This window comes from Phyllostomus discolor, chromosome 4, assembly GCF_004126475.2.
Source record: "Phyllostomus discolor isolate MPI-MPIP mPhyDis1 chromosome 4, mPhyDis1.pri.v3, whole genome shotgun sequence".
NCBI classification, from domain to species: Eukaryota; Metazoa; Chordata; class Mammalia; order Chiroptera; family Phyllostomidae; genus Phyllostomus; species Phyllostomus discolor.
In genome coordinates, this window is record NC_040906.2 from 103,394,304 (window position 1) to 103,412,780 (window position 18,477).

Genomic DNA, 18,477 nt, shown 5'->3' on the forward strand with positions numbered 1-18,477 from the left:
TTTAAAAACAAAGAAAATATTAAAAAATATTTAGTAGAATTTAAACTATGTAATTTCACTTCAAGGCTATATAAGAGTGATTATAATGATCATGAGAATACTAATACTAATAATAAATAAAAGCTAACACTGAATGCTTACAATGTATTGAAGAGTTCTGAGAATTTTGCATACATTATAGTACTGTTGACATTTTAGGCTGAGTAATTCTTTGTTGTAAGACTGTCCAGTGCATTGTAGCACATTTACCAGCATCCCTGGCTACTTGATTCTAGTAGGACTTCCCTCCCTCAGTTGTGCCAAAAATGTCTCCAGACAGTACTAGTGTCTGTGGGGGACAGAAGCCCTGCTTGAGAACCATGGATCTATGTGTAGGCATATGGTTAGGACTCAAAACAATGAGTATGAGATCACTTATATACATTTAAAAACAATAAAACAACACTCCATATTGTTTGTGATTCTAAATATGCATGACAGGAGTATAAGCACATGGCCTTGATGGATACAAATCAAGTTTACACAGCATTTGCTTCTGGGAAAGAAGGACAGGAATGAAATGAAGAGTATGAATGGACAGAAGGAACCTCAAATTTTTCTGTAACATTTTATTTTTAAAAATCTCAAGCAAATATGACAAAATGTTTACCTTTGTTTGTTCTAGCTAACGGTGACAAGGATGCTTGTTATATTATACTATTATTCCCCATATTATTTTTTTCAAAATAAAACAAATTAGTTAAAAATAAAATTATTAAAAATTCATAATGGCACCCTTGACCAGTGTGGCTCAGTTGGTTGGGTGTCCTCCCACAAGTGAAAGGTCACCAGTTTGATTCCCAGTCAGGGCACATAACTGGGTTGCAGATTCGATCCCAGGTCTGGGCACATATGAGATGCAACTGACCGATGTTTCTCTCATTTCTCTCTCACATCGATGTTTCTTTCCCTCTCTTTCTCCCTCCTTTAAGTGAAAATCTTAAATATAATAAAGTAAAATAAAATAAAAATGAACAGTGGTTGTAGGTATCCAAACTAATGCTTAAATTCTAAAGTAAAAAAAGTTCAACCTCCCTACTACTGAGGGAAATATAAATAAGGTATAATAAGATAAAACTTTGTATTCATCACAGTGGCAATTTTTAAAGTGTCCAAACCTGATGAGGCAAATGGAACACTTCATACATTACTGGGGGGAGTGAGAATGGTCACTATCTTTTTGGAAAGCATCAAGGCAAATGATATGAACTAAATCAACTGATGACTAGAGATCAAATTATAAGAAAAGTAAAATGTAAACAGGTTTTCTAAAAGATTCTCACAAGTTAGTCAGGAACTGAGGGGTAAAGGGACAGCCTTAACAGAGAGTGCCCATAACCAAGTTTCCTAGAACAGAGAGACATTTTGTTAAGTTAAAAGTAGGCATCGGAGGCTTCTAAGGCAGAGATGCAGCCTCTGGATTGCTGGCAGCTTCTGCTGGGTCAGCAGCATGAGTGGCCTCCTGGCCTTACAGTCTCAGCCCCAGTGGACTGTGTCCTCAGGCACCTGCATCACTGTGGCCACAGCTCCAAACAGGTAGGTGTCCCTACAGTTAACTTTCCTGAACAAGTGGTAGATAATCTTCCAGCTGATATACCTACCCACCCACTGGCATTTATTATGGTTGGGCCAGTATTGAAAGTAGAGGTGTCCCTGAGACAGCAGTGAGCATAGAATAGAACCCATACTACAAGAACACAAAAAGTCTGTGGAACTCATCATGCATACCTTCAAAGAGGACTTCTATGGGGACATCCTCAATGTGGCCATTGTTGGCTACCTCAGACCACAAAAGAACTTTGATTCTCTCTAGAGTCACTTATTTCAACAATTCAAGGTGATATTGAGGAACTGAAGAAATGACTAACTTTATCAGAACATTTAAAACTCAAAGAAGACCATTTCTCCCAGGTTTCTGAAAACAAAACAATCAATGGCCACTAATAAAAAGTCATTTTATTTACTCACTGTTTTCTAGTATTTTGCTGCTCATAACTGCAGTCTCATCTTGGCTGAAGCTGAAGTTGTTTTTTAGATGAGATTATCATTTAAATCAGTAGACTGAGTAAAGGAGATCACCCTCCCTCATGAGCCACAATAACCAGTGGAAACCCTTGCAGGGGTATCCAGCCTTTTGGTGTCTCTGGGCCACACTGGAAGAAGAGTTGTCTTGGGCCACACATTAAATACACAAACACTAACGAAAACTGATGATCAAAACAAAGGTTTTAAGTAAATTTACAGTTTCGTGTTGGGCCACATTTATGGCCATCCTGGGCCACATGTGGCCTGTGGGCTGTGGGCTGTGGGTTGGACACCCCTGCAGCTTAAAGTGTTCCCTGCAAAAGAGGGAATTCTGCCTCCTGCCGCACCATCAGCTCTCTCTGGCCTCCACCTGGGGTCTCCACCTGCCCTTCAGAATTTGACCTTGTCAACCCCCAGAATTGTATGAGCCAATTTCTTAAAACCCTTTATGTATATACACATCATCTTGGTTCTGTTTTTATGGGAAGTCCCTAGTCTTACCTCAACCCATACCCTCAACAGTTATGCTATGCATGCACTAAGTGACATCAAAGAATTAGTAAGAACACAAATATGGTTATACCTCTACCAGAACATATCACACCATGTAATATTTTGTACCACAGAATTACTGTGCCCAGAGCCCCATACAAAGCCACATTTTACTGCAAATACTCACAGACTAGACACCTTACAGGAGGACCCTAAGATGGAAATAGCTTTGAAATCTCATTGCAGGAGGCAGTGGTGAGGGTCTAGTATTGGCCCTGAAGCTCAGTGGTACAAGAGCAAATGCTATATTAGTGGTGGATGTCTGCCCCTTCTATGGTCTCTACACTTTCATGCAGATTTTTATGGGCTGAATTGTGTCCCTCCAAATTTATATGTTGAAGCCCTAACTCCCAGTACCTCAGAATGTGACTGTGTTTGGAGATATGCCCTTTAAAGAGGTGACTAAGTTAAAATAAGGCTGTTAGGGTGGGACCTAATCTAATCTCACTGGTGTCCTTATGAGAAGAAATCAGGATACAGAAAGAGACATCAGAGATGTTCCCACACAGTCTTCAGCCCTAATAAGTTAATATACAAATTAATTTCCATATCATGAGGTGATAAGGCTCCAGTTTGCAATAGGGTGGTCAAAATGGGCCTAAGGTGGTGATAACTAGACAAGAATTTGAAGTCAGTTAATATCAAAGTGTCAACAGCTGCTTTTGCTGGTTGGTAGAATTATGGCTAATTATTTTTTATACTTTTCTGTACTTTCCACATATATTACAATTAATGTACTTACTTCTATAATATAGAAAATACCCAGTATATATTACTTAAAATCTGCAGTCAGCCCCCATTTTCTATACAACAGAGTCTAAACTGCTGATATTTAAAGTCTAAACCAAGGGCCTCCCCCTTTCCATGTAAAATTATCTTAAGTTCTTCCTCAAGACAAACTGTCTTTTCTCATTAGACTGACATTCTGTGACCCATATTTACCAAGTAGGGTTTGAGATTTAGGACACCCAGTTAAGTCTGAATTTCAGGTACACAATGAATAACAGTATTTGGACAACACACTAGAAATTCATTAATCTGAAATTCAAGTTTAACTGAGCATCCTGTATTTTATCTTAAGACACTACAAATTTCTTCCCCGTCTGCTGAAATAATCTCTTTTCCATCTTTCCAAATCTTTGCAGTTAAAGCACAGGGTGGGGAGGATAAGAGGGGGTGGGTTTGAAAGATAAGCCACCTGTTGTCTCCTCTATCAGGTACTGGTGGGGCTGTGATTTCCTGATAGATAAAGAATGCACCTTGGATTAGAGGCCCTTGACCCTGGAGTCAGGTAAATAGGTGAATGACCAAAGGCTCTGAAGTTCTCCCCAGGAAATAAACTATTTTAGTTTACAGGACATTTATTCTTCTTTCAGCTATTTTAATTCAGGTAAAATGTTCTTAGTCTTTTTTAACACAAGAGTGTTTAGAAATATTACATTTTTACGCTTTTTTAAAGATGTTGACTAATTCAGGGACCTTTAAGATGAACAGCTTTTGTTCCAAACAAGGACGCATCTCAACTTGTCTGACTTGCACTTTGCTTCACACTGTCCCACATCCTGTTTATTAGCTCCTCAGAGCACTTTAAAGATGATCTCTGTGTCAGATCCATGGTTGACTCCAAGTTCCTTCTAAGTCTGCAGGAGGGAGCCTGACACTCCCCCCTTCTCCTGTGGCACAGCAGTGTGCTCTGGCCCACAGCTGGCACAGAAAAACTGCTGGGCCCACATCCAGCATCTGCAGTGTGTAAAGCTGTCCAACACTGGCCAGCTGTCCCAATGAGTCCATGTCATGACAGAAGGGAAACAGTGGGATGCACACCAGGGCATCAGTGTAATCCTTCCCAAGGCCAAATTCTAGTGAAAAAAAACTCCCCTTAAGGTTATGAGAATAAAGATGTTTACCCATGACCACGTTCTACCATCTTGATGTCCTCAGTATTTACCTGGTGCAAAATTGCTAATTTGTATATTCATATTAAACTGAGCCATTTTATAGAGGCTACAGGTATTGATGTGACAAAATTTTTAGGCTATATTGTTAAAATAAAACATTGATTAGCATGCAAAATTTTGCTTTAAAAAGAACAGAAAGACACACACACATACACACACTTGTATTCTTACATAAAGATTGAAAGGATACACAGGAAAAAGACAGTGTTGACTTTGGGGTGGGGATGGAGGTAGTGGCAGATGGGATAAATAGATGGAGTGGTTGCAAATCTTCCTGATGTGCCTGTTTATATATTAATTTCCAAACCAAGTGAATGTACAACCCTTTAAAAATTAAATTATATATTTTATTTACTTATTTTTGGTTATATAATTTTATCATGGCAAAAAACCTGAACTGGTTTTTTAACTGAGTTACTGAGTAACTGGAAGTTACTCTTTCCAGATCTCCATGATCTTTCTTCCTGGGCTCACAGGTGAACCAAGAAGGCCACCATACTCAGTCTAAAAGCTCCTTTTAAAAACAAAATCTATGCCACTTATTATAATTTCATTTTTTGTTTTTTTGTTTCTTATCTTTATTGTATCTTTTTCCATTACCATTTAGTCCCCTTATACTCCCCTCCCCCCAGCAATCACCACACTGTTTTCCATGCCCATGGTGCTTTTTCCTTTTTACTCAGTCCCTCTACCCCGTCCTCCTACTAGTTGTCATCTCTTCTCCATCATTGAGTCTGTCTGTTTTGCTTGTTAGTTCAATTTGTTCATTAAATTCCACATCTGAGTGAAATCATATACTATTTCTCTTCCTTGACTGACTTATTTCCCATAGCATAATGTCCAGGTCCATCCATACTGTTCCAAGGGTAAACTTTTCTTCTTTTTTACAGCTGACTAAAATTCCATTGTGTAAATGTCCCATAGTTGTTTTATCCACTCATCTATTGATGGACACTTGGGCTGCTTCCATATCTTGGTGATTGTAAATAATGCTGCAATGAACATAGGGGTGCTTATGTTCTTTCGAATTAGTGTTTTGGGTTTCTTTGGATATATCCCCAGAAGTGGGATCACTGGGTCAAAGGGCAGATCCATTTTTAATTTTTTGAGGTATGTCCATAATGCTTTCCATGGTGTCTTCACGAGTCTGCATTCCCACCAAAAATGCAAAGGGGTTCTAATCATAGCCATTCAAGTGTCTATTAGGTCCTTTGCCCATTTTTTAATTGGGTTGTTTGGTTTTTGGGTGTTAAGTTTTGTACATATTTTACAAATTTTGGATATTAACTCCTTATCAGATGTATTGGTAAATATGTTCTCCCATTCTGTGGGTTTTCTTTTTATTCTGTTGGTGATTTCCTTTTGCTGTGCAATAAATTTTTAGTTTGATGAAGTTCCCTTTGTTTATTTTTTCTTCTGATTCTCTTGCCTGGGGAGATACATCTGATAAAAAATTTCTACAAGCAATGTCAGAGATTTTGATGCCTATGTTTTCTTCTAGGATTTTTATGGTTTCTGGTCTAACATTTAAGTCTTTGTTCCATTTTGAATTTATTTATGTGTGTGGTGTAAGACAGTGGTCTAGTTTCATTTTTCTGCACATGTCTGTTCAATTTTCCCAACACTATTTATTGAATAAACTATCTTCAGCCCATTTTATATGTTTGCATCCTCTGTCAAATATTAATTGACTGCAAAGGTGTGGGTTTATTTCTAGGCTCTTTATTCTGTTCCAGTGATCTATGTGTCTGTTTTTATACCACTACCAGGCTGTTTTGATTACTGTGGCCTTGCTATATAATATGATATTAAGTAGAGTGATTCCTCCAACTTTGTTCTTCTTTCTCAGGATTGCTGTCACTATGCTGGGCCTTTTGTGATTCCATATAAATTTATGAAATATTTGTTCTAGTTCTGTGAAATACATCATTGGAATCTTGATATGAATTGCATTGAATCTATAGATTGCATTGGGTAGTATGGACACTTTAATAATGTTAATTCATCCTCTCCATGAAGATGGTGCTTCCACTTATTTGAATCTTCTTCCATTTCTTTCTTTAGTGCCTTATGATTTTCTGAGTACAGATCTTTTATATTCTTGGTTAGGTATTTTATTCTTTTTGAAGCAACTGTGAATGGAATTGTTTTCTTGATTTTCCTTTCTGTTAGTTCATTTTTGGCATATAAAAATGCAACTGATTTCTGACTATTAATTTTGTATCCTGCTACTTTGCTGAATTCATTTATCAATTCCAGTGGTTTCTGGATGAAATCTTTGGGATTCTGTATGTACAGTATCATGTCATCTGCAAATAATGACAATTTTACTCCTTCCTTTCCAATTTGGATGCCTTTTATTTCTTCTTTTTGTCTGATTGCTGTGGCTAGGACTACCAGTACTATGTTGAATAAGGAAGTAAAGTGGATGTCCTGTCTTGTTTCTGATCTTAATGGGAATGCTTGTAGTTTTTGCCCATTGAGTATGATGCTGGCAATGGGTTTGTCATACATGGCCTTTATTATGTCTAGGTATGTTCCCTCTATTCCCACTTTGCTAAGAACTTTTATCATAAAAGGGTGCTGGATTTCTATCAAAAACTTTTTCTGCATCTATTGATATGGTCATGTGGTTTTTATCCTTTATTTTGTTTATGTGGTTAATCACATTTATTGATTTGTGACTACTGTGTCATCCTTGCATTCCCAGACTAAATCCCACTGGATCATGGTGTATGATTTTTTTTTTGATGCATTGCTGTATTTAGTTTACTAATATTTTTTTTTCAGGATTTTAGCATCCACATTCATCAGTAATATTGGCCTATAATTTCCTTTCTCTGTAGTGTCTTTATCTGGTTTTGGAATCAGGATAATGCTGGCCTTGTAAAATGAGTTTGGGAGCCTTCCCTCCTTTTACATTTTCTGAAATAGTTTGAGAAGGGCAGGTGTTAGTTCTTCTTGGAACGCTTGGTAAAATTCACCTGTGAAGCCATCTGGTCCAGGGCTTTTGCTTGTTTGGAGTTTTTTTTTTATTACTGTTTCAATTTCACTAGGTATAATCTATTCAGATTCTCTGATTCTTTTTATTTATCTTTGGAGGATTGTATGTTTCTAGAAATTTATCCATTTCATTCAGGTTGCCCAGTTCGTTGGCATGTAATTGCTTATAGTATTTTCTTACAATCCTTTGTGTTTCTTTGCTGTTGGTTGTTATTTCTCCTCTTTCATTTCTGATTTTATTTATTTGGGTACTTTCTCTTTTGTATTGATGAGTCTGGTTAAAGGTTTGTCTATCTTATCTTTTCAAAGAAGTAGTTCTTGGATTCATTAATCTTTTGTACAGTTTTTTATAGCCTCTATTTCATTTATTTCTGCTCTGATCTTTATTATTTCCTTCCTTCTACCCCATTTGGGCTTTGTAAGTTGTTCTTTTTCACGTTCCTTTAAGTGTGAAGTTAGATTGTTTATTTGAGCTTTTTCTTGTTTTTCGACATAGGCCTATAATGCTATGGATTTCCCTCTTAGGGTTGCTTTCCCAGTGTCCCACATATTTTGGATTGTGGTGTCCTCATTTTCATTTGTTTCAAAGTATCTTTTGATTTCATTCTTGATCTCGTTGTTGACCCATTCGTTGTTTAATAACACATTATTTAGCTTCCATGTCTTTGTGTATTTTTCAGTGTTCTTCTTGTGATTGGTCTCTAGTTTCGTAACATGGTCAGAGAAGATGCCTGATATAATTCCAGTCATCTTAAATTTATTGAGATTTGTTTTATGTCCAAGCATGTGGGCTATCCTAGAAAACATTCCATGTGTACTTGAAAAGTATGTATATTCTACCATTTTGGCATGAAATACTCTGAAGTTGTCAGTTAAGTCCATTTGATCTAATTTGTCATTTAGGGCCACTGTCTTCTTGTTGATTTTTCTGCCTGGAAGATCTATCCATTGAAGTCAATGGGGTGTTAAAATCCCCAAATATGACTGTATTTCTCTCTATAGCTCCTTTTATATCCATCAAAATTTGCTTTACATATTTAGGTGCTCCTATGATGGGTGCATAAACATTTACCAGGGTTATATCCTCTTGTTGGACTGTTCCTTATCATCATGTAGTGTCCTTCTTTGTCTCTTACTATAGATTTGACTTTAAAGTATATTTTTTCAGACATAAGTACTGCTACTCCAGCTTCTTTTCTTTTCCATTTGCATCAAATATCTTTTCTAACCCTTTACTTTTACTGTGTGTATCTTTCAACCTGAGATGGGTCTCTCTCCAAGAGGGCATATATCTGGGTCTTGTTTTCTTATCCATTCAGCTACCCTCTGTATTTTGGTTGGAGCATCTAAGCCATTTACATTTAATGTGATTATTGATAGATATGTGTGTAGTGCCATTTTATTGTTAGACTCTTTTCCTCTGTCATCTTTTTCCCCCTTTCTCTTTTTCTTCTTAAAGTAAGCCCCTTTAACATTTGTTGCAGCACTAGTTTGGTGTTAGCAAACTCCTTTAGCTTTTTCTTATCTGAGAAGCTCCCTATTTCTCCTTAAATTTTAAATGATAGCTTTGCTGGGTAAAGTAGCCTTCATTGTAGGTGCTTGCTTTTCATCACCTTGAATATTTCTCACCACTCCCTTCTGGACTGAAATGTTTCTTATGAGTAATCAGATGATGGTCTAATTGGTGCTCCCTTGTAGGTAACTATTTGCTGTTCTCTTGTGGCTTTTAGAATTCTCTCCTTGTCTTTAAGCCTTGTCATTTTAATCATGATGTGTCTTGGTGTATTCCTGTTTGGGTCCAACTTGTTTGGGACTCTCTGAGTTTCCTGGACTTGTGAAACTTTTTCCTTCACCAGATTAGCAAAGTTTTCAGTCATTATTTCTTAAATAGGTTCTTGACCCCTTGCTCACTCTCTTTTCCCAGTATTCCCATGATGTGGATGTTGTTATGCTTCATGTTGTCCAAGATATTTCTTAAGCTCTCCTCATTTTTATAAATTCTTTTTTCTTTTTCTGCTCTGCCTGATTTTTTTTACTTTGTCTCCCAAAACACTGATTTCTGCTTCATGTAACATACTGTTTCTTCTCCCAGTGTATTACTTATCTCAACTATTGCATTCTTTATTTTTGACTGATCCTTTTTTATGGTTTCTGCATCTTTTTTCATGCTGTTGAGTATCCTTATAACATTACTGTACGCTCTCTATCTGATAAATTGCTTACTCCCATTTCATCTAGTTCTTATGGAAAATTCTCTTGTTCTTTCATTGGGGTCTGTTTCTTTGTCTTCCATTTTGACTGCTCCTTTGTATTTCTGCCATAGATGTTTAACTAATCAGCTATTTAAATGATCAGTTGTTAATCTAATCAACCTGTAATCAGCAGTCAGGCTGAAGCATCAAAGGGTGGGGCAGAGTAATTCCTGTGGGTATAGCTATTGCTTCCCCTCAGGCTGATGCCACTCAGAGAGGAGTGCTCTGTCTGAGATGGATGTGTTCTTCAGTATGGAGAATGACTCAAAAGAGCGATCATGGTAGAGGTTCTCTCCCCATAACCATCAACCACAGACTCTCCTCAAGCATCTCTAGTCCACTCTGCCCTCCCTTTGCCTGTACCCAGCGTAAGTGGATGCAAACAAAAAGACTCTGCATCTCCCGCCATCTCTCCCTGGTCAACAGAACCCCTGCTGCTTTCCACAGCTGGATGTTATCTGGGTTTCTTTCCAGCTCTGGTGCTGTAGGCTGGGGAGTCTAGCTTGGGGTTTAGATGCCACACTTCTCAGGGGGAACCCCCTGGCCCCTGAAATATCCTTCTGCCACTTCAGCTGATGCCCATGGGAGCAAAGCCAGACCTCTTGTGTCTCCTCCACACTCCCTACCAGTCATATTCTGATGAAGTGTTTTCTTCTGTCTGTCTGGTTATAAGGCTTCTCTCCAGCTAGTATTCATTTGGTTTTTCAAGATGATTTCTCTACAATTTAGTTGTAATTCCAGATTGGCCCTTGGAGGAGGCTAGTGTACCTTCCACTTACTTTCTGCCATCTTGGATCTCCTTATTATACTTTCTAATTTGTCATTTCTTCCAACCTTGGCTTTTATTTCCTTGAACAGAGCATATGCATAGTTGTTGCACAATCTGTGTCCAATAATCCCAGTGTCTGAACACCTTGTGTGTGGGTCTAATTTCCTGTTTTCTGTTGTTTCTGTTTTCTTTTACCAGTAGTCTCATGTCTCTCTGATGCCTGCTGATTTTTGTTTGTGTTAGATATATTTGAAAAAGTATCTGCAGAAATAATGCAAGGTCTAGAATGATATTAGCTTCTTCCTAAAAAGATTTCTGTTCTTGACACTAGCAGTCCAGAGTCACATTACACAAGTTGAACATTTGAGATGTGGGGACCTGAGACTCTGTTTTCTAGTTCCTTACACCTTTAAAGGATGCCAAAAATGCAGCTTGGATTTCACTAACCTGTAGGATCTCAGCAAATATCACTAGAAAGAAGTGACCCCAAGTTCCAAGCTCATTACTACAGATTCCTTTCCTTCTTCAAATTTTGGCCTGGCAATTAATTTTTCAGTAGCCCTTTAAATTTTTTAGATACTTTAAAAATATATTATCCAGCTTTTTTAGTTGGTTTCACTTGGGGGAGATCTAAATTACTCAGACTTGGTTGATCCGGATTACCCAGTCCACTAATGGCAGCAGAAACCTTTCTGATTTAGGCCTAGGTATTTTCTGTGATTTGTTCTCTTGACCTTAGCTTTCAGGCAATTTTTTTCCTTTATTTTTCTTTAGCAGCAAAGTCTACATGAATTTTGCATGTGCACACACACACTCCGGCCCCCTCCCCTACCCCTAGTTAGGGCTGGAATAGAATTTTGCATTCTACATACTTAATATTCTAGAAGAGATGGAGTCAGATTAGTCCTCCTTACCAGGCCCAGAAACAAAGGGTCTGATTCTGCTTATATTTAGGGGCCTTTAAAATGCAGGTATACCTGCTGTGGAGAGAATTCTAGTTTCAGTGCACTCTAGCCCCTCATAGGTCTCAGTTTGCAGACTAGGAGGTGACAAGGAGATCAGAGATTCAACCAGCTCTAGAGGCAAAAAGAGGAGCCATACAGAAACCACTCAGAAATGCTAATGATGCATTAAAAACTTGTAAGCCCACTAAGACTTCCACAGGCCTCACTTGTTTTTTTTATCACATTGTATTTTTTATGCTATTACAGTTGTCCCATTTTTTTCCCCTGTTCCCACTTCTAAACAAAACTTTTTCATTCCATCAGTCTGGGGTGAACTGGTTCTAGGGCTTTTGCTAAATGAGTTGATAGGGGTTGACTTGAAGGACTGTGGGTCCCCCAGGGCTGGACCTGTATTGTAAGAAATCAAGTGTTCATCTTCACAGGGTCAGTTACAGTACTAGCTTTTGGTAACCATTCTCAGGGGTCTTTGGGCCTTGGTTTCTCCATCTGTAGAATGGAGATGGTACTCTGCTTGAGGTCCCAAGCACTCAGGACCCAAGTGGGGCACTGGTGCCCTGAAGTCAGCCAGGTGAAGAAGGGCCAGAAAAAGATGGTGGGAAGAGGGTTAGTGCTCCCTGGTTGTGGCTCAAGTGCAGAGAGAGTGGGCCTGAGTGCCTAGTGTGGCCAATGGGGACCGTTAGAGTGGTTGGGCAGGAACCCAGCGAGCATGCTCAGGAATGAGCAGGGTGCCCCTGGAGAGTGACTGTCAAGAGGTTTAAAAAGCAACCAATTAAGTATCATCCTGATGATACCGACCTGCTTTCAGTTGAGATGGTATTTTATGTTTTGTGTGTGTGTTTTCAAAGTACACATTCCATCATTAAAGCCACAAAGTCAGCGAGATGGGACTGGAAACGCCTGAGGGCCCACACTGTGCTGTTTGAAGGTTTTCTGTAAACCACACGTGCAAGCCTGGCGTCTGCAAGGCCAGAGCCAATGCAAAGGCCGGGACACAGCCAGGACGGGTGGACCGCAGCCCTGGGACAGTAACGAATGTTAGGCAGACTCCTGAGTGGCCACTGGGCACGCTCCCTAGGCCAAGTGCTCTCCGTTTCTCCCTTGTCACTTGATCCGTTACCAGCCAGAGTTTTCAAGAAACCCCTTTTCCTGTCAACAGTCCTTTAAAGCTCCCTGATGGAAAACGGCCTCCTCTGCGGCCCATCCGCGGCACACTTGCACTGCCCTCGACTCTCCTGGGTGGGGCTGCAGGAGTAAGAGGACCAGGTTGTGGGGCTTGAAGCTCACATTTTTGGGCCCTCTTCGAGAGAAAGGATACAGAACTAGAAATACAAATTTAAGGACCAGAGTTAATATTTACTTGCAAGGACAACAAGTTACAAATTTTACAAAGCTGACCACAAACTTTAAAAATCCAGAAATATATTTTTAATTAACTGCCTGACCATGGCTATATTCCCCCTATGTGTTCCTCTTTGACAGCAGTTGTATACATTTTCTCTGGTGAGAATGAATAATTTATTTCCTCTAGCATGGCTAACACAAATATTTTTAATTGAAAGTTTTAAAAAGTTAATTTCAATTTCACAATCATTATTGGTAATAATGTCAATTCTCAGGATCCTCAACTTTGGGGAAACCCCTCTTCCTCTCACACAGTTTTATCCCCTCCTATTTCCTTTCCCCTCCCAAATCTAAACATTTCTTTGCTAACTTTCCACAGCCAGATATTTCTTACACTGAGGAGTTACACTGCCATTTTTCAAGATACTATTTTTCAGTGAAATGTCCCAGTGCCCTGGTCCTGGCAGCATTCTCTCTTCCAGAAAATTGGGGGGGGGCGGGGGGGTGGGGGGGGTGAAGCCTTCCGGCCTTAACAGACAGCGCCACCTTCTGCCCATTGAGAGGCAGCATCCAAACACAGCTGAAGGACCCTCTCCATTGCCTTCTGGGCTCATAGCAGGTAATTCAAGTAAGAATAAATTTAGAAGGCTCACTGAATTTGAAGTGCTGATGAGACATCCAAGGTTGCACAGGAATTTAAACTCAGTAAGGGAAGCAAGGCCAGGTCTAAGTAGCTGGATGACATTGGGGCTCAGGGAGGTTAGGGAACCTGCATAAGGTTAACTGGGAAATGGCAGATTGGAGATTGGAATCTGGCTTGTCTTGGAAGTTCGAGTAGCTCTACCTCTTTGAATTAAGAGGGGGTGGGTTTCCTTTCGGTCAGAGAGAAAAAGAGGTCCTAGGAACTAGAGGAGAAGAGAATTTCAAGGAAAGGACTGCTGATGATCTAATATTTTACAGTTGTCAGTTTGGATGCAGGCTGAGAAAACATCCGTAGGATTTGAGTTTAGGATTTAGTTGGAGACTTTGAAAGAGTAGTTTAGATGCTCAGCACTGGGTTAGGCATCAGAGGGTATGCAAATAGGGGAAGACATAGTCCTATCCCTATGGAGCTAAGCATGAGGCAAAGTCAGGGAAGTTGGCAAAAATTAAATGGTGGTTCAGGTACGGAAGAGATGTATACAGAACCCCAACCCCCTCTGACACTTCAGTGTAAATTAGAATGTGCCCCTCCCTTCCTTCCTCCGCCAGCACTGCTCTATAGCAGGATCTCAGCCCCAACTCATACCCTCTGCTAGCTGCTCTTGTGAGGTGAACAACCTGCCCAACTGTAAGTGGAGGCCTTGGAAGAATGAAGACTGAGTAGTTAGTAAGTTTTTGTGCAGGACATGAGCTGGGTTTAAACTGATGTCAAGACTTTAGAGCAGCTGCAAGGAAGAGGTAGGAGTCGTCCTCGGCTGAGAACCAGCACAGCAGAGACAGGAAAGAAGTGATGAAAATAAAAGATATGAGCCACTATTTTATTTTTTCTTTTTTAAGTATATTTTATTGATTATGCTATTACAGTTGTCCCATTTTTTCTCCCCTTCCCCCCTCCCCTGCCCAGTACCCTCATTCCCTCCTGAATTTCCCTCACCCCTTAGTTCATGTCCATGGGTCATGCATATATGTTCTTTGGCTTCTCCATTTCCTATACTATTCTTAACCTCCCCCTGTCTATTTTGTACCTACTGATTATGCTTCTCTTTCCTTGTACATTTTCCCCCATTCTCCACTCTCCCCTTTCCCACTGATAACTCTCCACTTGATGTCCATTTGTATGATCCTATTCCTGTTCTAGTTGTTTGCTTAGTTTGTTTTTGTTTTTGTTTTTTTCAGGTTCAGTTGTTGATAGTTGTGAGTTTGTTGTCATGGGCACCACTATTTTAAAGTAGGTAAAATTAGGAAAGATCACTCCTTCAAACAATTTATTCAGCACCTGCTATGTGCAAGGAGCTAACCCTAACAACTGTGTATCAGTTAGAATGTTTGATACACCTTCCTGGGAAGGAGGCTGGGATTGTGGCTGTCCCAGAACATGAAGCTCCAAATCTCTAGAAATAGGACCACAGTCCCAATCTTTTGACTAGTTTAGAATCCCTTTCATCCTAGATTCTGATTTTTCCACCATAATACTTACAAATTTAAGTAATTGTTTAAATTGACGATACACTTGACTTGGTTTCAAACTTAAAAAGCACAGTGGGAACAGAGGGGAATGTCTTTCCCACCCCTGTTACTCAGCCATCCAGACATCTAATTTCGGTGCTGTCTTAATTTGCATTTCCTTCATGTGAGTGAGAGTGAGCATCTTTTCATATGTTTTAGAGATATTTTGTATTTTTTCATATGGAGGGTCTATTTATTTCCTCTGACCAATTTTCTACTTGGTAGCTAATAATTTCTTATTTGCAAGAGCTCCCTGTGCATTCAGGAAATTAGCCCTTTCATTTTCATGGTAGTTGTAAATATGTTTTCTTTTAACATTTCCATTTTCTCATTTGTCTCTTGGCATTGCTTTGCAGCTTTTTTCCCCATAAAGATCTTTTTAAATGTGGTTGAATTTATCTGTCTTTCCTTTTATGACTTCTATGCTTGAATCATTCTTAATATGGTATTAAATACAGTGGGTCCCTGCCTTCAAGTTTCTCAATAAGTCAATAGGAAAATCAAGAGAAATACTTAATAGCTGTAGTATGTTACCTGTGGTCAGTACTTCAAGGTGGTACAAAGTATAATTTCTTCATCTGTCTGTCCAGAATCCAATTATTGATCCATTTAACCACCCTTCACTGAACTCTTTCTAGGAGACAAATGACATCTTGTGGTGATGAAGTATGTGGGTCAGATGACAGACATCCAGATCTGAATTCCAGCTTTCTGTTTACCCTTCTGTGCCCTTGGGCAGATTGTTTTATCTCCCTACATTTTTGATTCTCACATTATACCATGACATATGGCAGAAGTGTCAAATGTGGAAGGGTCAAGGACTAGAGATTGGAGAACAGATGTGGTAGTGTGTAGCTTAGGGAGAGAGCTGTAAGACAAATCCTGGATTCATGATTCCAGGTAGCAAAATATGAATTCATTAGGGCAGTGGCAAAAGTAAAGGTCAATGGATTGAGTCACTCAAGGTGCTGAAGGGCCTCTGTGTTGGATGGTCTTCTACATAGTCTTTGAATTTACCCAGGATGATGGCAGAACACAGGGTATGGGCCGCACACACAAATCCTCAATAAAGCAGGAAAACGGATCTGAGGAGGGCAGCAAGGAAGAGTGTGAACAACCAGAGCTCCACAAGCAGGTATTTTCATGTGTCTCTAGGGAAATCGTGCTCAGGTGGTGGTGGAATGGAGTGAGGAAGATACACATGCTATCTGTAACCCTGAGATTTGAGGGGGACATCTCTTTTGAGGAGAAGAAGGCCAAGTGACCTTGGGGAAAGTAAGTTTTTAGTAGCAACCCACAGTAGACTGGCAAAATGGGATTATGGAGTGAGGTTTGAAAACAATCTCAGAGTTTTAAAAGCCTCAACTGGAAGCCCTTATTAACAGACCTCTTGTAAGCTTCCCCAGTGTCAAGGTTGAGAACAAAGGATGAAAACTGGAAGACTGGGGTGTCCAGTGTTGTGAGTAGATGCCATGGTTCTGTGACACTTAGTTCCCAAGATACAATAAGTAAAGGTTCTGGTGAATGGGTAATCATTCTGTGAGGTGACTCTCAGTTTGTCATTACACTGAAAGATCCAAGACTTTCCTCTTCCCCAAGAGCAAACAAGCTGCACCTTGCACCAAAGTCCATCTCACCTTTCAGCCACCTCAGGTCAGTCACTCAGCCTTGGAGAATTTAGTTGTCCTGATAACTCAGTGTTTCCAGCAGAGAATGGGCCTCTTCACTTCTCCCCCAGTTTTTCAGCATATGAACACATATAATTGACATGCTTTAAAGTACCATTCACCTACTGGCCATCTCCTCAGATCTGAAGGCCGAGAAAATGACCTGAACTTATAGCAGAAGAACTTGAAGTAGGATACTAAGAAAGCTTTTTGGGAGGAGAACTAAGCAAGAAGTTGGGGATGAGGGAGTGGGAGTGAATGCACAGTATTTAAGGGAAGTGGTGATGGGGGAGTTCTTCCTTCTCTGGGTCATCTTTGGAGGTGGTTTGAAAGGCAGGAAAAGTACCTTCAAGCATTACACAGGTCTTCTGTAAGTCCTGTTCTCTTCTCTTTCACTATGGAATACACAGAGCCCTAGAAAGGGTGCTGGTTGAAAGAATAACCAGCTGACAGAGATACTGAGGCAAATGGTTGATAATAGTGATCAATAGCAGTGGTCGAATTCTTTGAGTGCGACTACGAACCCTCTAGTATACCAATGTGGGAGAGAGCACTCCAAATTCCTGCCAAATTCTGTCAACTGAGAAGACAGAATTGGAGAAGACTTTCAACTTTTGAGTTTATGATGCTCTGGCTGCTGGCCATGACACTCTAGCCTTTTAACTTTGAACAGTAAAAGTTATTTGTAGAAAGCTCAGAAGAAAAGAGAATTGGTTTTGAATCACCTGTTTCCTCCAGGGGTATGGTATAAAGAATAAAGAGTGATTACAAGTTTTGTAACTACAAGGAAACCAGAGGGTGCATGTCAAAGCTGATAAGGTGTTTCTGTAACTCGTGCAGAACTGTGGTCCCTGTGCTCCATGCTAGGCTCCACTGACAGGGGGTGAGCAGTTGCCTGAAGCTGGAGGCCCAAGTCACATCCTTTAGGCTACTTCAAGACTGCCTTTTACCAGCGGGGCCATCTTCTGTGGACTGTCTGTATGGGAGGGCTTCCAAAGCCCCAGTGGGGAGGGAGGCCTTGTAGACAGGAGGCTGGGAGTGTGGGGTGGAGGCCATGGTCTCTCTGCAGAGGACCAGCCAGGAAGAGGGCATCTGCCCCATCTGCCAGGAGAGCCTGACAGAGGCAATGAGCACTGGCTGTAGACACCTTTTCTGCCAAGTGTGCCTGGCCCCATATGTGGAGAAGGGCTCAGCTTTTGGAGTTTTCTGCTGTCCCTTCTGCCAGAAGCCCTGCTCTGATGGGGTTCTAGAGACAGGCCATATCTGCCATAGCCACCAGAAAAAGTTATGCAGTTTCTGTGAGGAGAGCTGACTTCTTCTGTGTATGGAATGCCTAGTGTCCCCTGAACACAAGTCTCACTGTGAGCAGGACATTGCAGATACCATCAGTCACTACAAGGTAAGGCTAGGTCACCACCTCCCTGAGTTACTCCTTTCTGCCCACTGTCCATTATGCCTGGCATCATAGAGGCTTAATTATTGACACTCTTCTTTGTTTCTTCAGCTTCATCTTATTTTGGACCCTAGTCTTTGCTTTTCCATACATATTTTGCTACTGATGTTAAAGTGTCACTGTATAAATATGAGTCTAAAAGAACACATTGTCACTGTGAAGACAGATTCCAGGAAGCATGAGCTACTCTCACCTGTATAATGGAGTTGGACCAGATAATGCACAACTCTTTTGGTATTAATACC

The 18,477-nt window shown here is 40.1% G+C and overlaps 1 protein-coding gene across 1 annotated transcript; it reads left to right on the top strand.

Moving 5' to 3' along the window:
- Positions 1-17,833: 17,833 nt before the first annotated feature.
- On the top strand, positions 17,834-18,247 carry TRIM40 (tripartite motif containing 40). Its single transcript, XM_028510144.1, is given in 1 exon segment — positions 17,834-18,247. A coding segment is annotated over 1 exon segment (414 nt).
- Positions 18,248-18,477: the final 230 nt, after the last annotated feature.